Source organism: Orbicella franksi, chromosome 9 (assembly GCF_964199315.1).
Source record: "Orbicella franksi chromosome 9, jaOrbFran1.1, whole genome shotgun sequence".
Classification (NCBI taxonomy): Eukaryota; Metazoa; Cnidaria; class Anthozoa; order Scleractinia; family Merulinidae; genus Orbicella; species Orbicella franksi.
The window spans coordinates 27,604,068-27,628,346 of record NC_138153.1 but is presented as its reverse complement, the minus strand read 5'-3'; the positions used below and the strand labels follow the sequence as shown (position 1 = coordinate 27,628,346).

At 40.9% G+C, this 24,279-nt stretch overlaps 2 protein-coding genes across 3 annotated transcripts in view; both read left to right on the top strand.

The window, feature by feature from the left end:
• LOC145496951 (phospholipid-transporting ATPase IA-like) overlaps positions 1–16,475 on the top strand; it is a 30,985-nt gene extending 14,510 nt beyond the window's left edge. Inside the window, exons 19-46 of one of the 2 annotated variants that reach the window (XM_081476719.1) lie at positions 66–123; positions 589–703; positions 1,075–1,157; positions 1,270–1,319; positions 1,498–1,567; positions 1,752–1,836; positions 2,462–2,601; positions 3,239–3,286; positions 3,639–3,729; positions 4,429–4,493; positions 4,986–5,066; positions 5,150–5,179; positions 5,585–5,667; positions 6,084–6,192; positions 6,636–6,713; positions 7,192–7,302; positions 7,713–7,787; positions 8,404–8,526; positions 9,090–9,168; positions 9,533–9,594; positions 10,358–10,414; positions 10,496–10,603; positions 11,217–11,305; positions 11,398–11,458; positions 11,748–11,791; positions 12,180–12,238; positions 13,170–13,213; positions 13,904–16,475. In XM_081476719.1, the coding sequence (XP_081332845.1) occupies positions 66–123; positions 589–703; positions 1,075–1,157; positions 1,270–1,319; positions 1,498–1,567; positions 1,752–1,836; positions 2,462–2,601; positions 3,239–3,286; positions 3,639–3,729; positions 4,429–4,493; positions 4,986–5,066; positions 5,150–5,179; positions 5,585–5,667; positions 6,084–6,192; positions 6,636–6,713; positions 7,192–7,302; positions 7,713–7,787; positions 8,404–8,526; positions 9,090–9,168; positions 9,533–9,594; positions 10,358–10,414; positions 10,496–10,603; positions 11,217–11,305; positions 11,398–11,458; positions 11,748–11,791; positions 12,180–12,238; positions 13,170–13,213; positions 13,904–13,957 (2,152 nt within the window). In that variant the 3' untranslated portion in view covers positions 13,958–16,475. The remainder of the gene's footprint in view (positions 1–65; positions 124–588; positions 704–1,074; positions 1,158–1,269; positions 1,320–1,497; positions 1,568–1,751; positions 1,837–2,461; positions 2,602–3,238; positions 3,287–3,638; positions 3,730–4,428; positions 4,494–4,985; positions 5,067–5,149; positions 5,180–5,584; positions 5,668–6,083; positions 6,193–6,635; positions 6,714–7,191; positions 7,303–7,712; positions 7,788–8,403; positions 8,527–9,089; positions 9,169–9,532; positions 9,595–10,357; positions 10,415–10,495; positions 10,604–11,216; positions 11,306–11,397; positions 11,459–11,747; positions 11,792–12,179; positions 12,239–13,169; positions 13,214–13,903) is intronic. The other variant, XM_081476720.1, reaches the window with a different exon arrangement.
• Positions 16,476–17,696: 1,221 nt separating this feature from the next.
• Positions 17,697–21,539, top strand: LOC145497306 (uncharacterized). The gene is made up of 5 exons (XM_081477131.1): positions 17,697–18,092; positions 19,417–19,587; positions 20,239–20,314; positions 20,616–20,895; positions 21,339–21,539. Exons 1-5 carry the CDS (start codon positions 17,909–17,911, stop codon positions 21,444–21,446), a joined length of 819 nt encoding a protein of 272 aa, XP_081333257.1. The 5' UTR covers positions 17,697–17,908; the 3' UTR covers positions 21,447–21,539.
• The last annotated feature ends 2,740 nt before the right edge of the window (positions 21,540–24,279 follow it).

Genomic DNA, 24,279 nt, shown 5'->3' with positions numbered 1-24,279 from the left:
GACTTTGGAATTATGATTGTCATTTTTGTCTCTGTGTTTTATTTTATTTTTATTTTTTCGTGTAGTGGACAAGGAGATACATTCATGGATCCAGCGCTTCTGGATAACCTCAGAGAACATCATGTAAGTACTTGAACCTTTTGCTCTTGTTTGGAGTGGGCATTATGATTTGTATCAAGGCTTTATCGTGATTGTAAAACAAAAATGCATAATACATGATTAGCTAATGAGAAAAGTGTTTACAACTCCAGGTTAGGTAACCAAGAGCAAGTCCAACCCAGAGTTAATGTCCGGTTTTCATTTGAGTGTCGAAAAGTAATTGGTTTTGCATTACTACGCTACACGATTGGCTAAGAAAACTTGCGCGACTTTTTCATCCAATCAGGAGTAAAACCAAAACCAATCGTGTCTCGCTTGCAACGTTTTCCCGCGCTTTGCGTCGGCTACACTAATTACTTCGTGTTTTGATTGGTTTACTGGATTGTCTGTGTCCTTTGGGATTGGCTAGAGTAATTACTTTGGTGGTTTTACGACACTCAATTGAAAATCGTTGTATGCAGTAACCTTCTTCTTTATTAAATTTCATAGCCAACAGCATCTGTTATTCGGGAGTTTCTGACGCTGTTAGCAGTATGCCACACAGTCGTGCCAGAGAGAGACCCCAGCAATCCTGACAAAATAGTTTATCAAGCTGCCTCACCAGGTACGACAGAGTTCAGTTCAGCCCTGGGCAAGTCAGTTTGCTCTGTTTTTATTTAGTTGAAAGACGACTTGCCAGGGCCCTTGCTCATCAGGCAACTGAGAATGAAAAGCTACTTGCCTGGCAGGAAAATCTACTTGTTCCGCATGACCAGATGGCGCTGATTACACAAAGAAAATGTTCTCTATTCTTTAGAAATCACTGTATTAAAGGAAAACTGAAGAAACCAAAAGCGCTCGTTTATACTCAAAATACATATTTTCTTTGCTTGCTTTATCATTACGTCGACAGCTCCTGCTAGGTTCTGTTTTCATCGAGTTATAGAAGTACAGGTTTTCTTGTGAGCTTTCTTAATGGCTGTTTTCTAATTGCAGATGAAGGTGCTCTGGTCAAAGGTGCAAAGAAGCTTGGATTCTCATTCAACGTGAGAACTCCCACATCAGTCATCATTAACGCGGTAAGCGAGCGACCACAACTGATCATCAAAATGTTTCTTCACGCTGCTTTTAAAATTTGGAGCGTTTCATTGTTTGATCGTAGTTAAATTGGTGTGTATGCTTTTGTCATAGATGGGTCAAGAGGAGGTTTATGAGGTCTTGAACGTGCTGGAATTTAACAGGTAAGGCGGCAATCAGGCATACGAGACTCAACAACAGTGGTTTGAATTCGGCGAACTAGACGTGACAAATGGCAGGAGCTGAAATGCTCATTACAAATTGATAAGGACTGACTTTAGGGAAGTCACAGGTAACCAAAACGTACTGGGCAACTAATGTTGTATTTTGTTTTATCTCTAGCACTCGTAAGAGAATGTCTGTGGTTGTTCGAACTCCTGAGGGCAAAATAAAGTTGTACTGCAAGGGTGCTGTAAGTACAATAAATAATTTATGGTTCCTTTAATTTCAAAGACCGCTGTGTTTCTGTGTGACCTTGCCTTCCAACATGGCCACTCCGCCTTTGCCAATCGAAGTTTGCGGCAAACTTAACCGCCAATCTGCTTTTGAAGATATCTTTGTTTCACAAGGTCCCGTTTTTAATGTTCTTTCAATAGGATACAGTCATTTTTGAGCGGCTACAAGACACACAGATGTACATGGACAGTACTGTGGAGCATTTGGAAGATTTTGCCAAAGAGGGTAAGTGAACAACAAGTACCATTTTCGTTAAATCTTCGTCAGTGAGCCCGAACAGCTTCCGATTCTTATTAACCAATCAAAAGCTCATGTGCACGCCGAACGTTCTTATGTCAGCTGACGTAAAGAAGTGTTATCATCAAATGTTACTTAGCAACCGTTAAGCAAATTGCAGGCTAAGACAATTTCCTGAGATGGGACTTCGTAGACAAGCGCACTGCGCACGTATTTTTCCCGTCAAAACTGTCGCAGCTGCCAAATACAGATATGTTTTTCCTCTTTCTACGCCAAATATGCCTAGAAAATTAAATTAAATTGTTGTCATCCACCATCTTTATTACCTCGTATTTTGGTATGTCGCTGTATTTTTCTCTTGAACTTTTCTTAAAAATGTCTGGCACATAACGAGTCAAACTCTTATAGAATTTAACGCAACTGAAGCCAAAGCGGGGATTTAATTTTTGCGTTTGACCCTTGTGAAGTTCTAGCCTGTTGCAGGCTCTTGGTCAGTGGGAACATTATCCCGCTCGTAGCCCGCTCGCTTTTTCGATTATCTGAGAGCCTGGAACAGGCTAGTGAAGTTCAATCCGCCTTATTTAGAAATTTCCTGCTTATGACTTCCCATTAGGTCTACGCACACTCTGTATAGCGATGACTGAACTCGAACCTGAGGAATTTCAACGCTGGAGTGACATCTATTACAAAGCTTCTACAAGCTTGGAAAATAGAGAGAAGAACGTGGACGATGCTGCAGAACTCATTGAAAAGGTTGGTCGGCTGTCAATAGTTGTTTTCACAGTTTTAGCCCGCGTTAAAGGAGCTCAGTCACGGTATTTTGAGTTATTTTAGCCACATACAAAATTACCTTTAAATTGAAGAAAACCTGAAAATAGCAGTTTACTAAGACAGAAAAACACCGAAGAGATAATAATAAACCATAAAGGAACAGGGATGGTTAAGGATGGAGAAGATTAACACGGATTACAAACGACGAACTTGAAAAATTTAGGCTAAACTTTTCAAGATGCGCAAACGGTGACGTAGCTCCTTTTAGGAGACACAAGACCGAGGATAAATGGTCAACAGATCGTTCAACGCAATGCAGAATGATCTTGTCACCTTGTTTGTTTGTTAAACCGCTGAGAACCGAACAGCTTGCTTTTCTTTCCTCTACTTAAAACTTGTCTGAAATTTACCCGAAAAATTCCGTATTGATGACGCAGCTAGACTGACTTAGTTTGTCTGACATCTGTGTATTGTCTCTGATTAGTTCAGTTCTTGCATGCGAAAATTTTTATTTGAGAAGAATTTATAAAGAAATTATAACTAGCAGCCATTTGGGAATAGAGTCTATACTTTGGTGTTTTTTCTTCTAATATATTGTTTGTTTCTGTTTGAATTACAGAATTTGTTTCTGTTGGGAGCCACTGCTATCGAGGACAAGCTGCAGGAGGTTAGTTTTTTTTTCCGTTTGACGTAACATTTTGCTGGTTCCCATGCCGGTTTATACTCTTGGTTGGAGAGGGAGTTGGTGAACACAATGTGGTGGCAAGGGCGGGAAAACGCGGGTAAGCCACATCACGAGCTCCGTGATTGGTTGAAAAACCAGTGTGACTGCTCTGATTGGTTGAAGCACTTTGCAAAGACTTTAAACCAGTCGACAGTTGACACATTTTTATTATCACCGCCTTGTTTTACCCGCTTGTCATAATCCCTGGACGATGAGAAGCGCCTGTATTTGCAAGCTACCTTAAGTTTTTACACTCTGGCATTATAATATATCTTGTTTGGTTGCTGGTTTTCAGGGTGTGCCAGAGAGCATTGCTGCCCTCGCTGATGCGGATATAAAGATCTGGGTTCTAACAGGAGACAAGCAAGAAACTGCCATCAACATCGGTAACGTCATTCTGACTGTGGAGTTCTAATAGCTTTCTCACACTTAAATGGTTCGATCAGAAAGCAAGTTTGTGAAACTGACTTTTTCGCGCATCAGCTCTTCGTCAGATCAAGACAGGGCTAGCGCTCGAAACATGCGCTTCACAAATTCGCTACGGCGGTTAAAATTTTGTGTATAGCTAAGTGTTACATTTGCCCGAGGTCAGCAAGTACGCAAGCTTGCCATTATTCGGTGGCTTATCAAATCAGGGTTGCCACAGGTCAGGAAATAGTCAGAGAGGAAAAAGGTCTTCAAGGTCAGGGAAAAGTCAGGGAATTTTATTTTGAGTCAAGGGAAACTGACATTTTGAAGAAAAAGTCAGGGAAAATTGAAATAATTTAACACGTATCAGTCTTAATAAATGGGTGAAAAGGATGGCCGCAAAGGGAGGCTAGAAGCAGCCACTATATCTGACATTTTGTGTTTCTTTGGTCAGGAAGATTTTGTTTTTATTAAGGAAAAGTCATGGAAAGTTTGAAAAGGGATGTCTGTGGCAACCATGAAAATGAGTGAAACAGGTCTATATTGAAGGAGAGCCTGAGGCAAGACTTGCCAGTCAAGCAATGGACATTAAAACTCTACTTCTGCCGTCGGCGTGAAATAGGACTAATTTTTACCATTCTGTTTTAACAATACCTTTATTTTTCTATTTGTTGCAGGTTATGCATGTCGTTTGCTTACTCCTGAGATGAAACTGTTAATCTGTAGCGAAGAGAGCCTTGATGTAAGTAACTCAAGATGTCAAGAAAAAAAGCGAAATAAGTTTGAGTACGGCTATTAACGCACGCTTTCTTACCAGTAGTTTTCTAAGGCCCTCGTCCACACTTAGCCGGAGAAATTTGAAACGGCGTTTGACTCTGAAAACGCATCAACTATTTTGCATAACATTACGCTGGGAGAATTTGAAAACGCAACACTCACTGGTCGTTTTGGATTAGTGTTTGAGGAAAACTCGGGTAGTCAAATCACATGCATATGATTATCTTGAGGTCATTGTTTTCGAAAAGCTCCGTTTTCAAAATGTTTTCCGTCCACACTAAAACACAAATCCGTCGTTCTCAAATTTCTCCGTTTTGAAGAGCGTTTTCGGAAAGCTTTGTTTTGGTGACGGATTAGTGTGGACGTTAGGCCTAACCGTAGAAATAAAGCTGCGTTTTCAAATTTCCCCCGCATTGTGTGGACGGGGCCTAATTGATGTTACTGATGGTGTTTGCAGGGAACTCGTGAGTGGCTGAATGAGCATCTCAGAATAATCGGCCGAGCTGGCTCATCCAAGAAAAAACCGCCGTCCATTCGGGTGAGTAGCAGCAGATGATACTGTCGAAGAGTTGTGTGCTGACAGAAGTTTCCTTACTGACGAGTTCCTCTTTTTGATCTTAGGATGACTTGGGGCTGATCATCACTGGAAAGGTAACTTTTACTTTGGCTCCTTTTGAACCGCACCAAATCTGATATCTTACCCATTTTTTAAGTCGACCCTCCGACATGATGTTTCCTTTGTTTATGGTTCGACATCAGGAAGGCAAAATTTGCAGTTTCTGTTCGTTTTAGCCATTTTAATTAAATCACCCTCTCAACACTACTCTCTAGTGGTTCGAATAGTGTGATCGTCCGGTTGAGAGTAGTTCTGAAAAGAACTGTTGTCGGTGACTGACGTTTCGACAACCTGAGCGGAAGTCATTTTCAGAGTCAAGTGAATAGTACTTGTCAGTCGATGGTGTTATAAGCCGTAGAACAGGATTTTCAGTTTGACTTCCCAGTTCATGCAAGACTGTCATCCAGTGTAATAAGTGATTGTAATTTTGTGTTTATTAGACTCTTTCACATGGATTAACAGACGAACTGAAGTTGAGTTTCTTAGATATGGCGCTCAGCTGCAAAGCCGTAATCTGCTGCAGGTTAGGGAGAACTTTTGTGACGCTTTTTTTTCCCTTCAGCCTTCTTTAACTAATTTTTCTTGACTGAAACTGAGATATGGAGGCGCGGTGGCCTCATGGTTAGTGCGCTCGATTTCGGATCGATTAGTCCTGGTTTGAGCCCTGGCCGGGGACGTTTTGTTGTGTTCTTAGGAAAGACACTTTACTCTCACATTGTCTCTCTCCACCAAGGAGTACAAATAGCTACCAGCGAATTTAATGCTGGGGGTAACCCTGCGATGGACTTGCATCCCATCCAGGGGGGAGTAGAAATACTCCTAGTCGCTTCATACTACAGAAACCGGAGATAAGCTCCAGCCTGATGGGCCACTTGGCTCGTATGCAGACGCTACCTTTTATCAAACCTAAAACTGAGATACATCTTTTTTTGTCTCCAGGGTTTCTCCTCTACAAAAGGCACAAGTTGTGAAACTTGTGAAACAGCACGTCAAGGACGCCATCACCCTCGCTATTGGCGATGGAGCTAACGATGTCGGCATGATTCAGGTTGATCACTTAACCTTTTAGTCGCGAGTTCAAAACGTAAATTCTTCTTACTGAAAGCCACACAGTTCTATTAGTGTCAGCTCTGAGAATTTGGTGGTAGACCAAAGTGGTATCACTTAGCTGATGATTTCCTCTATTCTTATCACCTGCGTGCTTGATAATGTATTGATATTGTAGTGAGAAATTTCATTTTGATCACTCCTGGGAATTAAAGGGTTAAAGGTCAACTTTCGGCACTCGTTTAAATGGACTACGAATTATCATTGAAATGTTTTTTTTTAAATCTGAGGCAAAATATCTCCTGGTGTAGTTGAGTTAGCCAACAAAACAGCCCTAAACAGGATTGGAAGGAAAGCGATGGTGTCGAACTTATGTTCCACAAGGAGCTAAGAAGTGTAAAGACGTAGAAGACAGTTGAGTTAAACTTGTTGTTGTTTTGTTAGGCTGCACATGTTGGCGTGGGGATCAGTGGAGTGGAAGGCCTGCAGGCAGCCAGTGCTTCGGACTACGCCATTGCACAGGTAAGCCAACATTGATGATACACAATTCAGGCAACAGCTGAGTGATACCATTCAATATCGTGCGATGCGCATACATCGCATGCCACTAGTTAGTGCATTGCTCTCGAAATCCACTGAAGAGCAGCCCTGACGAGGCTCGCTGTTTTGTGTTCTTGGGCAAGACACCTTACTAACTTACTGGTGGTAGACTATTGCCAGGAAAACTCGTCAAAATGTTGGGAGCAACCTGCGTCGGACTCGCAAGCAATTTGCATAGAGTAACAATGCTCTTAGAAATCAATTTCTTGCTGTGAACCTGGAAAACTAACTTGAAGCACGTAAATCCAGATACTGGGCATTTTAGTCTACACTTTTACCGCACGACCTTTTTCCCTCAGGTGGGCTGATAAAGGTGTGCGCCGTAGTTAAGCCTTTTTAATATCGAATTAATTTGAAAGCATTTTGTTTGAATGCTGATTCACTGCCGTCTTTTCCTCAGTTTCGCTATTTAAACAAGCTTCTCTTTGTTCACGGAGCGTGGAGTTACCAGCGTCTCGCCAAGCTCATCTTGTACTCATTCTACAAGAACGTGTGTCTGTATGTTATTGAGGTGAGTGAGGATTAAATTATCCCGAGACTATGGACTATCAGGTATATTTCTTACTTTAAAGATCATTACTCGTACTGGAGCATGGGAGCTTAAAATCATGAACGCCACAATGTTGCTTCAATTTTCAACTCGGAGTCGAAGGGAACTCTGACTTACACTCAGCCGAGACTACTATACTAATAAGCACATCTGGCAAGTGCGCGCGAGCGGTTTATACGCGTGCGAGTACGCGTGCGCGCGTGTACGGGCGCGGGTGCGCTGCGTGTGGCTGTATTGATGGTTTTGGCAGGGGCTAGGCTGCAGTGTTTTAGTAATTTCGTCAGCGCTACTGTCGAGATTACCAAGTCCTTTCTGGCAGTACCGGCCTGCGAGTTTTTTCTTTTCTTATTCGTAATCTTCATGTGTTGCAGCTGTGGTTTGCACTTGACAACGGATTTTCCGGTCAAATCCTGTTCGACAAGTGGTGTATTGGTATCTACAATGTGGTAAGTTTACTTAGCTTAAATGAAAAGTTACTAAGCTGAATTTAGGCGCATAGACACACCGAGGTTATAGGAAATCTAACCGGCACTGATTGAATTGATAGCACAGTACTGGACAAATGTCAGCATCCGTTAGGAAGGTAAGAACACTAACGATGCCAAGAATGGACAAACTTCCGTTTGACTCAGATTGTAACGTTTTTATTCTGTTATAAACCAAGGAAAATTTATTTGCCTTTAGTTATGAGTCAATCCCCGGTGACCCAAGACCCAAAACTAGCAGAAGAGACCAGAAGAGAGGCGAAAATCCGTTGGGAAGGGGAAGGGACGGGAGAATAAGGTCTATTTTGTAGATGGTGAGAGGTAAAGAAGCAGGGAAACAGTTTGCACTGTTGAACAGTGAGACGGTAGTGTTGGAGCCATTAAGGAAGGAGGCGAGAATAGGCACTGATGTGTACGGGAAGAAGGGAGTTAAGGCCCTCCGCCTCGCAAGAGCAACGGTGAAATTTTTATTCCAGAAATCAGTGAAACAATCGCTGCATTATTTCTTTTTAGGGCTCTCTGTTCTTATTTACCGCAGAGTTTGTGAAGATGCTTGTATTAATGTTTCTGTTTGCAGGTTTTCACGTCAGTTCCCCCACTGGCTATCGGCCTGTTTGATCGCACAGTGACTTCTGAAAGCATGCTCAAATATCCCAAGCTTTACAAGGCGTCACAGAATGCCGAGATATATAACACGAAGGTGAGGAGCTTGCTATCCAACGTACCGCGTGAAAATTCTCGAGAGGAACGACTTTCTTTGGCCGTAAGGCCTGACCTAAGTCACCGGCTTTCGCATTGAACCGTTGCAGGGTAACATGAATTGTTCGTATGGCACCTTGCTGACGTCATTTACTCGTGAATGCTCGTGCTATGTTTGATTGGATAAGAAGTAGCGGAAATAGTCGTGTTTTTTCCGACTGTGTAGTTAAATAATGGCAGTGCAAGCACTAAACTATAGGTTAAAATTCAGGTCGACGAAATGACAACAATGAAAGAATGCTAGTTTTTAGTTTTTTTGAGTTAGTGCTGAAGCTTGCTGTTAAGAATCATAGTTTTTACAGTTAAACCACACGTTCTTTTACCGGCAACTGCAACTTTCTATTCGCATTTTCTCGAGCAAGTCGCCAAACAACATTGTAAAGTTCTCGTCAATTGAACCTCTCGTTTTAACTGTAAGTTTGTAACTTGTTTGACTTTCAAGGAACGATTTTTCAGGCGCAATTTGCTGATAATATTCTTCTTTCTCGTCTTGTGTTATTTCAGGTATTCTGGATGTGGATTGCGGCTTCAGTATACCACTCCCTTTTGTTGTTTTATTTGCCTTGTTTTATGCTCAAACACGGTAAGGGTTTTATTCCTTAAGTTTTGGTATTGACTATTCGATAATAAATTAACATTCAATACCAAGAGGTTATCTTTCTTGTTTATATTCAAGTTCAGTTAGAGGCTAATCAAAGGAAAACCTGACTCGGGTTGTTCGAAAGGCAGATAACGCTATCCACCGAATAAATCATATTTATCACATTTATCCACTGGATATCGCTATGTATATAGCGATTTGTCCGGTTATCCAGTCTTCGAACAACTGGGTCCTGGAGAACCAGCAAAAAGTGCTTGAAAATATTAAACTAGAAGTTGATGCTTAGTGGAGTAGCAATCCTACTTATCTTCTGCCATGCGTTCGCTCTTTCCCGTTTTGTTTTCAGAGTCCCCTTTCAGCAGTGGAGTGGTGGTAGGCGAGTGGTTCTTAGGAAATGTAGTGTACACGGTAAGTTGTTATATGGGTACCCATGTTGTTATTTGTCTTTAAACAAGGAAGAATAAAGTCAATTACAGAGCTTTTCAATCGTTGTATGCTGTACAGAAACTAGCCTACAGAACAGGCAGATTAGCGGGCTAGCGCGATACACGAGCGTGGACGCGAAGACGCGAAGCGCGAGGCGAAAATATATCCAATTTTTTTGCCTCGCACTCGTGTATCGCGCTTTCCCGCTAATCCGCCTGTTCTGGAGGCTAGACAGAAACCCACTCGTTCTACACAACCTAACATCGTAGTTGCTTGAAAATTGTTTTCTTTGCACCTTGCAGCGATGTTTTCTTGCCAAATATCTGGCGGTGAAAAAACATGTTTCTTTGGGATGCTTTTAGAATACCATGGAATACCCTACGACTTTCTTTTGTAACTCGCATTGTCGTGTTGAAGTGTAATCGAACACGGATCTCTGGCTCGATGTGCAGTGTATTGTACTGATCCTTGTCAATGTCAGACTCAAGCTTTGTTAGGTCCTCAAACGTGGTTTATTCTCAGAGGTTTCATTGACATTTTTAGCAGGATGGCAACTGGTTTTCACAGGCGGACAAAAGATTTTGAACTGAACTTCTTAAAGAACTTTCCTGTAGATGGTCAATCAGGCAGGCAAAATCATCTTCCTAGCCGGTTTTTTCCCCCATTGCCTGGCCCTTAATGAAACCTCTATTTACTCTTCTATTAGCGTACTTAGGTCGATCTTATTTATCACGTTATTCGACAGCTGGTCGTTATAACTGTGTGTCTAAAGGCAGGAATGGAACTGGACACCTGGAACTGGGTAAGTGGATCAATCCCTTGTTACTCCCGTGTTGTCATTGTCGACGCAAACCTCATGCGAGAGTGCTTATTTTCTTTGCAGCTGTGTCATGTGGCCATATGGGGCAGCATCGCTAGCTGGTTCATATTCCTGTTGATCTACTGTATTCCTGGCTTGGCGCTTTACATCGCTCCTGACATGATAGGCCAGGTATGGCACCTCTTCAAAGCTCTTTAATGTGGTACTGTTTATTACGCTGTACGAGGTGGTTTTAACTTTTAAGTCTGTGGATGAAACCCTAGTGTGTGACCATTCAAATGAAAGCTATTGAGCAGTACTTTCATGTGATACTGTTTATTATGCTGTACACGGTGGTTCTAACTTCTAAGTCTGGGGATGAAACCCTAGTATGTGACCATTCAAATGAAAGCTGTTGAGCAGTACCTTCGATGTGCTACTGTTTACGATTTTATACGAGATAGTTCTAACTTTTCGCTAGCTTAGACTCTATTGTGTGACGATGCAGTTGAAATCTGTTGAGTAGCACTTTCCTATGGGTCTGTTTATTATTCTGAGCGAGGTGCTTAGCTTCTATATTTTTTTTTATATGAACGAAACCCTAATGTGTGACCATTCACATGTTAACCGTTGAGCAGTGCTGTCGTGTGCTGTTTTGTTTTTTTTTTGTTTTGTTTTTTTTAATTTAAGCTATGACCCTTGGGTAGGAAATTATTGTAAGAATTTTCCTCGGATCGTTGTCAACTGAAATTCTTCGCTCCCTGCATGTACATTTTTATGTCTAATCGTTCTTTTATGCTTTCAGGACCGCATGTTGTACTCTTGTTTCGTGTTTTGGATTTCGCTCTTCATCATACCATTTATTACTCTTCTGGTGGACTTTCTGTACAAAGTGTAAGTCAAGAATTTCTTTGTCAGCGACTGTGCGAGCGATTGAAAAAGAACGAGAAAGAAAGCTTAAACAAAACGTTTTATTTTGTCCTCAGGTTCCGAAGAACGTTTTATAAAACGCTGAAGGAGGAAATCCAGGAGGTGGAAGCTGCGCATGTAAGTAACTGAATCGTAACCCGTTGGGCGTGCGCACTGTTTTGTGAGGACTGAGTAAAGCGCGAGGCGCGCGGAGACCACGGTGCCTCAAGCGCGCTTGTCTCGTGCTGTACTCAAATCCTCCAAAAGCGCCGATCCCATAGGCAAGATGAAACTTTTCATTAGCAGGAATATTACAAAAGAAAATCATTTCTCTATGCTTACATTTGGTTACGTATTTCAATGGTCACACTATTTGTAATGGAGGATCTTGTTTTGATTGTTTGTTTCAATTGTTTTTGTCTTGCAGGGAGATCCAAGTCGTTTGATTATGTCAGACCACGCTCTTCACACGTAAGTACAGCCTCACACGCAGACGCTCTAAGGGCTAATTGACGCGTCCCTTTCCCACGTGGACAAGAAACGCGTAATGAACCCTACTAGCGTCTGCGTGGGAGGGTGACGTAAGTACCGTACACGCATGAATAATCTACAGCTGTGTTTCTTACGCTCCCCTCTAGTTTGTGTAATCATTCATTTGTAAATAGGTTTACAGAGCAAAATTCTCGAGTTTCGACGATCAGAAGTTGATCTTTTTTCAAGGAAAACGTGGAGCTCAAATTTTTAACTTTGCCCATATTGTGGTCCATTTTTTTCCCTACCCATTGTTTGTTATCCTCACTATTTAAGGGTTCCAGTCATTTGCGATGTATATCAAGATCTGAATCTGATTAATTTGTAGGAGAATTTGGTCTCGAGTCGAAGCGTTTGAAGACAGAAAAGACCGTGGTGCCTCTGCACGTAAGTTATCTTCTATGTTTATCAACGTGCAAATTCTCCTTACTGATTTCCCCGCATTTCTTCTACTGTAGTTTGGAGAACTAGACATACATCACCATAAGTTCCTCCTAGTGGTACTTTATTCATACTACCCGTATACTGTGCACAGTAATTTTACCTAATGCTTAATCGTGCTTCTTTGGTACGCTTTGACGGCTTATCAGGCAAGTTTGGTTATGCTGTGGTTTGTATTTCGGCGAGACGCAATATCCAGGGCGAGAGTAAGCGAGCCTGATACACTGTCGAAGAATACCAAAGAGGAACGATTAGGTATTCACTTTACCCAGATTCGGCCATTTAAGGCCCACCATATCAAGTCAGAGACTTGATATCAGGAAAGTAGACAATGCGCCTGATTGCATGGCTAGTTACGAATTTGGGTAGGGTGAGAAAAGAGATTGGTTGACAGTCACTACATACATACATATGTACACTTTATTTAATCTCGGATTTACAGAGTAGCCAGACTTAGCTAATATCTCTAAGGAAAAGTAAAAGTACAAGGTTAAAAATACTACAGGGCTAAATAATTATGTATATATAATATATGCCAATGATAATTTATAGAATATGATAACCTACAAATTGCGCATAAAATTATAGTTGCGGATAAGCCGCTCGAAGTCATTGTACGAACTTACTGTTCTGTAGTTTTCAGGTAACGAGTTCCAGAGTTTCGAGGCAACATAGCGAAAAGAATTTAGACCATAGAAAGTTGTAGACGGCTTGGGAAGAGATAGAATGATACTGCCTCTTAAGGCATACGAGACAGTTCGTTCGAAACAGCTCGCCGAAATACGAACCATGGCAGTTCAGTTCGTTTTTTGTATTTCTGTTCACTGTTATGAACATAAATCTGGTTTGACTTGTGTTATTTTTGCCTTTTCTACAGTTGGGTTTGCGTTTTCTCAGGAAGAAGACGCCCGAGTGGGACAGGTAAGCTATCATCTTTTCCTCCTCTTGGTTAATTTTTTGTATTTATGTTAACTTTTTCTTGGTGGCCAACTTCTCAACCAATCAAAGCCCACGTTCAGTACATGGGGATTTCATGTCTTCGCTCCCCCCCCCCCAGTCTCACTCGGTTGTCGATTGGTCACGTGACTGTGAGAAATTAACATGAAGACATGTTAATCAGCAACAAACTCGTTCATGAAGCTGCAAAGGTTTTTTTTTCCGTTTTGGAAGGCTTTTGGTCGATTAAACGTGCTTGTTTTTGACGAAGAGTTTTCCGTAACCACTAAATTTCTAAATACAGCCTCGGTTGAAAGTGTTAAGGACAACGCGACAAGACCAAATGGTAGTCTAAGGTCCATGGTCAAACGTCGAACTTCACTTGCGCCGAACCTGATACAAATGCGCAACAGCTATTGTTTTTGCCGTTGTCGCGCTTGGATCTTTTTTGACGACACGTCTCGGTCTTTGTAGATTCTTCTAGCTCCTGATTGGTATTTTTTGTCATTTCGCAATAAAACATGATAAATTGAGAAAGATTTCAACCACTTTGGTTAGAACTAAACGATTGTCCAACGTCATTATCAAGTCAAAATGGATACAATATGGTAAAATGGGCGAGTTTTTTTTAAATTCTATTGCAGTGTCTTACAATAGTTATTGTTTTGATTTCAGGCGGAGCTGATTCGTCGTTATGACACAACTCTCAAGAAACCTCGAGGAGATTAGGACAGTGGACGTGCCTCAGCGTTTTGAGTTGTAAAAAGTTATTTTAGTGTTATTATTTTTCATAAGAAAGTTTATATATTATTTAAAGAATTAGTCCTACTTGCTGCAGTTCAAGAAAAACTGACATTCTTTTGAATGAACAGCAAAATAATAATTTAAAATTTGAATTATAAATTGAGAAGCTCTCTCCTTTTTTCATAAACTCATTAGATGTTTTGTCGGGCAACAAGTTTCTTTTTGGTCGAAATCCTTGCCGCTAGATTCGCGAATCCCGATGTTTTTGGCGAATATGTTACTGGTTAACGAAGTGTTTCACAAAGACCTTAATGTGACCAAAGCGATCTCATGCACAATAATGCCGCTTCCAGTTTCCACTAGCTTCGATTGTGTGGGTTTGACAGGCTAGTGTTAATAGAAACGTGAATCAACCAATACAATTACAAGCCAAACTAAGGTCGGCAAAACTGATTAATAGCAATAATTAAATCCGCAATAAAATCGCCCATCTAAATTAGCCGTTCAATTGTTTTGAGACTTGCTAATAAATGATTTACTTATGGATAGAGGAGGGACTGGACACCTGTGCGTGTGACCGCTGCGTCACATGACAGCTTTCGGAGCGTTAGAGTGCCATCTGTGACTGGACAAAAACAGTCGGGCACGTTTGGATACTTCAAGGAGGATTTGACGAAAAAGACGCTTGTTGCTTGACTAGGTTATAATAGTGGGAATAATAAGTAACGTTATATTTTGTTGAATCACGCACTGTCGTAACTATTTTGAGTTTCCTCACGCATTCACGCACGTTACTTCACAGCGATTCATTCAACTGGCTTTTTTCCAGTTTCCTTTCAAATTAACCAAGTATGGAGAAACCTGCTCTCCAACATCCATTTATGTTAATGTTAAATGGTTTTTGACCTTGTTAATTTATGAAGGTTTTGTACCTAGTAGTTTCTGTACATTTTGTTTAGAGAAGCGTTCGCCTCGACGTTGGCACTCGGCCAAAGTTGTTGACATCTTTTTGACATCGTCTAGACCAGAAGGCGGAGTTGTTTGTTTTATGATTGGCTGAGGAGTTTGAAAAACCAACGAAAAGTCAAATCTTCTGCGTATCGGAACGAAAACGTAACGCAAGTTTATTTTTTTTTGTCATAAAAGTACAATTTTCTGATGTTTTTTCTACTTATTCCGAAGTATTTTAGTTATATGTAAGACTACAATGAATGGTCAGTTGAGTTAACATGCCTTAGAAATCTTAAGGAAATTACCAACATTTATTCTAAAAACTTATTATATCGACTTTCGGAAACCATGTAGAAAGTTATAATTTACTCTTCTGGATATTTTACAAATCGGAAATTTAGTAATCAGAGAATACTACAAAACATTCTGGTTATGTTAGATTCTACATTACACTCTTTATATAATTTTGTAATGACCATCTTTACATGAACCACGTAAGATCACGTCTTTCATCTAGAATTCGTATTCACCCTCTAATTGTTTGAAAATTGTGTTTTTGTGCAACTGATAACATTTCTGTTGTTGTCAATGATGTATTGCAGAGGTACGAATATAATAATGCTATATCTATTTATTATTAGCCAATAGTTAAAGTTAAAAAAAAGAAAGAATTGTTGTGAGTTGTTATAACCCAAGTTGAAATAGATTGGACTATGTGAACAATAAAGTGAAGTGTTAATGCATGCGGGGTTTTGTGGTCAGGATTGTTCAGAGTGGCAGATCAACCCAAATAAAACGGATACAAAATAAAGCTTGCAGTTCAGAAAGGTCTGATTTTCATTTATTTCATCTTATTTTATTTAGTGTTTGTGGTGCCTACGATAGACGGATTCCGCTAATGTGTTGACATCCTTTTTGCCACGCAATTCAGATTATATGATGATTCATTTGGGAGGTTACAATTGTTCTGTTTGTACTTACTCGCATGCAATCAGTTGAGTGTGACAAATCGCACAATTGAAACCTCCCAAATGAATCATCGCGTGGTCTGAATTGAGTGGCAACAAGTGAAAACACGTTAGCTTTATCCGTCTATTTTTGATGTGAATAATTCCTTCCGAAGCTGTAACCGCAACTATCTCTTTTTATATCTTGGTCACGTTACCTGACGTTTCCAAACTGTGTGTTGGCGAGGTTTTGACATGTTGTTATCACTGATGTAAACAAGTTTGGATTCTTTGTACGCTAACAATATTGAGTTATTTCTTCATACTTTGAGCTGTGTATTCTGAAAACTGGCAAAGTTGGAATGTCAGTTTCGCAGTCACGTTCAAGGTCACGCTATAAGCACGTTACAGACACTTTCGTCTAAATATTTAATGGTCTGAAACGGTAAATAGCGTATTTATTTCGTGTCGTAGTTAGGCGACTTGCTTTCCCCACTGACTAACCTTCCCTAAGCTGAAAGGAACGATCACATGGCGAACTCGATGAGCCGATTTTTTCCTGGTCTAGATATCGCGACAGACAAAGTTCGCAAACCGAGTAATCTCAGCAATAGTTTTTTTGAGTCTTGTCTCAGAATATCAACAAAAATGTCGTCTAGTTTTAAAGAATCGTTTGAAAGTTTACTTATGGCACAAAGGCACTTTAACACGTGGCGCACAATAAACCAGGTGTGAATCTATTGTCTGAACAAGTTTGAACAGTTTGGCGCTTCAGGCTAGTAAGCACTGTACGCGGAAAGAAAAAAAGAAAAATGTCGTGTTTTCTTACGCGCGTAGACGGATGTTGATTTTAAAGACTTTTCGTGCGTAAAATATAATAGAATAATTGTATGGACGCCTTACCCAGGCGGAAAAAGTTGAACCTTATTCAAGTTTTTCCGCAGACGCAAGCCGTCTATGCGCTTCCGATACTATTTTAGGCGCGTAAAACGCTTAAAATTCACGCCCATTGACGGGCGTGAAATTACACGACAGCGGAAAGCGCGCTTTAGTTTCACGAGAAAAAAGTCGAACAAAGTATTCAGAACATTCTCTCTTTCAAAAGTTTTTCGCATTCACGATCAAACCCTTATCTCATACAAGTTATTTGTAAATCTTGAATTTTCACCATCTGGTATAAAGAAAGATGAAAGATTACAGAAATGTTTGATTAGGAATAGCCATCTTTCGCCACACCAGCTACTAATGATACAAGTTTTTACAATCTTTCCTAATCTAGTCCAAACTGTTTTAAGCTAATCCCATATTCCTGTCCGTCGGCTTTCTGCGCGCTTTTTTTTCGCTGTTTTAACTGATGCCTTCATCTGAGTGTTAAGACGGTTTGTCATTGACTGAATCGCACGCAAAACGCCCTAAACAATACCGTTACCTACCGCTGTAGGTTTCGCTATTGATGTTTTCAAAAGGGACAAAACACCATGAAATTCTCTAGTGGCGTCCAGGCTACCCGGCCGGTGAATCGTCTCTAATTGCTCAGCTGGTGTTTGGAGTTGCAATGTTCTCTTCGGACACGTGCTCATCGCTCAATCAAACTAAAAGTTCTTGTTGACAAAGCGCGCAACAAACAAGAAATCTCGTAACATGGATTACATCGGCTGCACACTTTGCGTTCATCTACTCAGGATTAAACTGACTAAATACATTTTCGTGCCATAACAAGCTTAAAATCTTTCGCCAGCTAAATAAAGAACAAAACTTGCCTATTGAAGCTGGTGTATTGCTAGGTAACGCAATTGAAGCGACCGCCGCCCAGATAATATTATTAGTGCGCCCGGAAAAACCGAATTACATTGTTTTGTAGATTCGGTGACAACTGACTGGCAGCATCATACTAAGAGGTTGGGACTGTATCTATCGGTCTTTCGGAAATATTGAATAGTTTTATTACGCTGTCAGGACTGTTGTCAGCGAAGTTCATACCAAGATATCTTGTTAGCGGGGCAAGCGATAAGAAGAACCACTGCTTGTCGCAAAAAAGATGTCCGAGGAGGGTAGTGTGAGTCAGTGCTTGGAGTTGCTTGGTCTGCAGGAGTTTGCCCCTCAGTTGATGGATCATGGATTTGATCGGCTTCATGACATCTTGTGTTTAGACCAAGACGATTTTGCTATGCTAATTCGTGACGAGGAGATGAAGACTAGGTACAAAACTGCGCTACAGCAAGGTAACAATACGTAGGTGTCATTAACTCATTTCTGGGCGCGGGGGGTTAGCAAGCTTTTTGAATCAATTATGGTTAAGTGGTATACCTTCAAGGAATAACTGCAAGCTGAAATAAAGTAAAGCTTTAGACTTGCTAATTGAAACAGGCCAAGTTAAATCTCTCGTGAGTTTTTCCCATTGCTTACACGAGCCCAGAAACCCAGTGACCCAGCACGCGGTGTTTATGAAACTTCCGCCGGTAGTAAGGAGGTCTGACATATAAGCATATTGCACGCGTCCGGTCGAAATTGGATAGCCGTGCGATATTGAGATTATTTTTACCCGTAGTGTTTTATAAGCGACAAGCGCATTGATATCTGATACAAATACGCTAACAAGTCCAAACAAAACTTGTGGCGCGTTGATGCGTAAAACACGTGTTGGTTAACAATGTCTTTTATTCATAGATATCAAGAAATGTCAAAACAAACAAAACACGTTATTATTTATTTGACTAATGTTATAACTGCAACCAGTCCTTCTTTCTAATGAACTGCTGAATGAAAAGCGAAAAACTGAACAGTAACAAACTGGCCCACCGAACAATATGGAAAAGAAAAATTCCTACGGCGCGAGTTTTCTTTTAGGTACTTTTTCTTTCCAAGTGGGATTTTCTTATCCCTCGTGTAGTTTTATGACCTTGACACGACCATGTCCTTGCAAACAATGAATTTTATATTTCTCTCTTGAAAATGAATTCACTTTTTTTGGAATTAAGCTTTGGAATATATTAGTGTCCATAGTTAGACGCGTCAACTTGACCAACCGGGGGATCCTTTCAGTTGCCTCCTCGCTTCTGTTTGTAACAGAAAGGATAATTTGACAACTGTTGTATGACAGCTGTGGCACGCGTGACTCAACACGTGACTTTATTTTGTTAGATACTCTAACACGAAGCTCGATCAGGGAGGCAGTAGAAAAATGCCCCGGGAACTCTCCCATGAGCGGGGACTCCCATGTGAATAGGTAGGGGATGCCCGTTGGAAAATTTGAATTAAATCCCTAAAGGAGACCACTCTGGTCGTGGCTGGAGCTTTATTTGACCCCTAAAAGATACCACTTAGGTATATTAAAACGGCTCGACCGCTTATTTTTTTGAGTGCTAACCTGAAAGATATCTTGACGACTAAAAAAAGTGGCTTTTCGTCCTGAAAATCCTAATTGAGACCAAAATCCGTGATTTATACCCTTAAGTGAGACGACGAACGTCTACAGCCTCTGCCAAAAAGATCTATCCCTGGAAAAAGATGGGGTCGTCATAGTTGAACACAATTATTTGCCTTCAGATCCTAGACTGGTGAAAATATGGCTCAAGTCTCTTGGACTGGGTCAGTATTATGATCAGTTACTGGCCTCTGGATTTACAAGTCTGGCCAGGTGCTCTGCTTTGAGCCTTCAGGCATTGGACAGTGTGAACTTCAATCTACCAGGCCACAAGAAAAGACTCTTCAAGGCAGGTATGACATGCGTGCAATTGCGTGCAAAGAACTTGAACTGGTAGTGGCATTAGTGGCTCGCAAACTATGTTTATGTATCGCGGAGGTCTGTTAGTTACACTCTGTTCAGCCTACTCGAAGATCGAATCGACGCTGCATGTAAAAGTGCAGGTTATATAAATTAATTCGAATCTACCTGTTATTGGCCTTTCCTTCAATGATTCTCTGATAAAAGTCTGTTATTTCTTGTCAGCAATGTTCGCTTGCAAGTTTGTCATAAAAATTTGTTTAAGACTGGCTAGTACGTTTGTGTTAGGCTACAGCTTTATCAGTAGAACTTTAGCCAATCACAAAGGACACAAACAACACAGTGAACCAATCAAAACTCCAAGTAATTACATGTAGCTTACGCGAAGCGCGGGAAAACGTGTATGGACGAGTCATAACTGGTTTTCGGTTTACTCCTGATTGGATGTCAAAGTGGCGCGAGTTTTTTAAGCCAATCGTGTAGCGTTGTAAGTGCAAAACCAATTACTTTTCGACACTCAAATGAAAATTCCTTAAGATAGCCTATGACCAAACGCTCTTGGTAGTTATTAGAGTTGGGGTGGGGAGGGAAGGAGAGAGCTTGCTCACAAGCTATCCTTTCGATTGATGCTAGATTCTTTTCAGCTCAGAGCCTATTGGGATGCGGAACAGTGATGGCAGAGGGAACCTGGGATGAGCACGAGCAGTTTATGGGAGGAAGGTGAGAAGCAAAGTAATAACAACTTAGTGGGTGTGATCCCCTGGGGGTGGTAGGGAGAAGATGAAATCTTTTCTTCTCAAATGAGGGCGTTATCAAACGGAACCTATGCAATTAGCCTGCGCGGGCCTTGACATTAAAGGGTAAGAAAGACAGTGACAAAACACTCCTTTAAAAAGATATTAACAAACTTATGAAAACAAAACAAAACAAAAAAGGAATTGGATATACCGAGAAATGAAACGAAAAAAATTCGCCCGCAGTCCGTCTGGGTTACAAGTAGGTATCTTAACTTCCCTTACAGGTTCGGTAAATTTCTTTGTCTCACAGCTGACATTTTTGCCCGTGATCCGCGGGACGCGCGGGACAATCAGGATGGAAGCGCCACAGCCGTCCCGCAAAGAAGACTGAAGTTCATGATTGATTCTGGCAGTGACACGGTGACGGTGCATTATGACGTCATCAGAGAATTGCGCCTGCCAATTAAGGGAGCTGTCATACAGGAGGGGGCCGGCGGGGAAACACAAGAAAAGCCCTTATATAGCGCATACCTTGGAATCGGAGAGAAGACACTGGACATCGAGGTAACAGCACGAGTTTTTCAAGTTCGACCTCATTCTTCCCCAACTTTAACCTTCCCTGTACCTTTTTCGTTTATCACCTCTTTCAAGTTTTTGCTGTTGTTGTTGTTGTTGTAATTTTTCAATTCAAAGAATGTTTTTGCAGTAAGATTGACCAAGACTATGATGTCATAGAGTGGAACGTCGTTAATACGGTCACTTCTGGGTCGTGAAATGACATGTTAGTAATGGTTAGGTAAAATTACTTAAGAAATAGAGGTGTGCGACTCTAAAAAGTGCCTGTTGGCAATATTTATTTCTGATGGTCATCTTCACTATATAGAAGTCTCCCGGAGGATCGTTTGATTGTGGTATCTGATGACAACTCCCGTTAACTGTGGCAGCCCCCCAGGGAATTAGAATCTTTATCACTTCACCACATGGCTAAGTCTCATTGCTATTTCTAGGTAGTTCCAGACAAGGTGAATACCCTCGGTACCCCTGTGCTGTGGGAATTCCGCCATTGCATCGACGGAGAGAAGCATTTGTGGCTTGCCAAGCATCATGGGGATTAAGCTGACGCCAAACTTGAAGGGACGTTTAGAAAACGTAAACCTCTGAACGGTGATGTAGAATGAGCGCGCTAATGGTTTTACCATTGAAAATTCTGCTTTTAAGTATTTTTTACATTTTTTCTAGTTTTCAAGGCAGTCGACCTCCTTTATAATCGTTATTAGAGTTACAGTTATGGAGATGCATGGCTTAGAATATTTGTGATTACTTTAGCTTCTTTGCACTTAAAATGTAATTTTTCCTTTATCCAAGAAACGCGGACATCGTCTTGTTTGCAACGTAACGTTATATTCGAATGGAAATATAACTTGCTTTTTTGTTTTGCCTTTTGCAAAGTCTTGGTGTATTTGTATTTGCATTTTTTTATTTCTCCACTTCAAGATTGGAATACAACAAGGTTAAAAGAACTTGAGGGGAGTGGAAAGGGCATCCAGTCTTTGTAAATATCTCAACCACCTACAACGCAACGTTGGAAAATTTTTATCAGTTAAACACTGACTGTGCGATATCGTAGGCTAATCGAGTTTGTTTAAAAAGTTTGTTTAAAAAGAACTGGAGAAGGACAATAAGACATCACGGTTATTGACCAGCTTTCAAGATGACTGGATTTTGGCCAAGTTCTTTTTTCGCGGCTTTATGGATCGAGACGGAGTCGAGGTCCAGAATCTCGCAAAAAACGAACGAGGCCAATATCCAGCAATCTTGGTCAAACAAGTTTGGTCAATAAAGAATTTTATTATAATGCTTTTGGGAAAAGGTTTCTTGCGGGACACAGCGGGTTATCCCGAACGGGTAAGAGAGCGCCATCTTGCCCGCTCGGGTTGCAAATCACAGCGCAGGATTTGATTTATCTTTCCCGCTCACGTAGCTGGCCATACAGATATTACCTTCTCTCCATAGTGACCGATTGCGTGAACTGCAAAGTCATCGCCACCTCAAGAACGAATACGATCAATAAGGTTTGCTAAATTGTCTGGGAAACGGTTATATGTTGAAAGCATTCTTTTAACGTTCGTTCCGCAACATGACGGGACGCACGGACCGTCTACTGTAAGTACCGCAGAGAAATGGTAGCAAATTTTTCAAGCATTCCTTACATACTCTCGCTAGGCTTCTTCGCCTTGCGGCCAGGGAAGGCGTCATAATCTGTTTCAGTGACATGTCGATGATATTAAATAAAAAATAAACCAGAAAGGGCCGATGGAATATGAGACAACCTTTAAAATGAAATTACGATATTAATGGTGCTTGAAAAGTAAATAGTGGGTCCGAGTCATTCCCGATGCTTTTAAATGATGGCGGACTCCACCGAAGCCAATAATCTGGAACAAAACAAGGTCATTATGTATCGGATCACGTCTAAACACACGTGAAGAAAGACTTGGGTAGGAAAAAAAAAAACGTGAGCGGACAAAACCGGGGAATGCCGATAAATCAAGTAATCCAGCAATGATGAACGAATTACACAACATGAACCTTCCTCTGCTTCTCCCACTGAGCCAAGTTCAGATCTACGAACTGAACTTAAAGATACCAAAATGCCTACGAATGGATGTTGAGCGCGGCGAGCAGACGTAAATGTCTTGTTTACCCAATGAAAGCCATCTCAATAAACTCTGAGCTTGCATCGAGATGCTTGTCCGGGTGTAAAGGAGCGTTTGATTAATCAATCTAAAACAGATCTTAAGGAAAAACCCAGAGATCTGGAATACTTGTCTGAGCATGTCGTTGGCAGTGGGAGCCACGTGCAGTATTATCATGCTCGGCAATTGAAATTATTGTGTAGAAAATATCGCACAATTACACAGCCGAGGGCAAAAACAAAAAAAGAGCGAGGAGAAACTTAGTACATGGAGCTAAGATAGATTGTCAGTGCTTTAGCTGACCATGCACGGCTACCAATGGCTTGGCCAATCGCTTGGCCAATGGTTCGTACACGCAACGAATCGTAAAAGCCCGTACGTAACGACCTCCGAAAGAAGTGAGCCCACCCCCCATCCGCTGAAAATAGAGGAACTAAAAAGTAAAATTATTTTTCCAATCAATAACCTGAATAACGTACGATAAACTGATAACGATTCAACTAGGGAAGGTATAGCTTATTCCAGGAGGCGTCATGAAGCGCCCTGGTAAAATAAACCCCGCAAAATTTTCATCAAGTAACAAGAAGGCACTAACAGGACCTTTTCTTCAAATTGAAATTACTAAAATCGACAACTTTGCATCATTTTTAACAGGAACGCATAAAAAGAACGTTTAATTATATTGAAATTAAAAACTCGACCAGAGCAGTTAAATTTTTATAAATCAGACTAACGTAGCAGTGTATCATGAACAGTAAAACAGTTTAAAATATCTTACATCACGGTCTACATTTAAAGTGTCCACCCATGTACCACCAACATAAATTTGAACTAGAACGAAGAATTTCTAAGCGATTTATAAGAACTCAGTGTTTTTACGAATTATACCCACAGCCTTAGAGGAATACAGCCCTGTTCTCATAGAATTAAAACAAAAAACAAAAAACAAAAAAACACCGGGAGTAGATACTTACAGTAGAAGTCATTTACGTCCCCCCATGGGGTGAGAGATTCTCGCCCATATCAACTTTCTTTTCTCTCGCAAGTTCTCGCGCGTTTAGAGATGCGCCACACTCGCGTTTTAGGCGTGGTAATCTCAATCAACTCTTACCTAACCTTTTAAAGATGCTACTTTTATCCCTCCCCCAAATCTACACACGTGTATTTCACTTGTGGAGGTCTATCGATTTGGACAGGGCTTGGGTGACAGATTCTCGCCAAATCAACTTTGTTTTCTCTAGCAAGTTCTCGC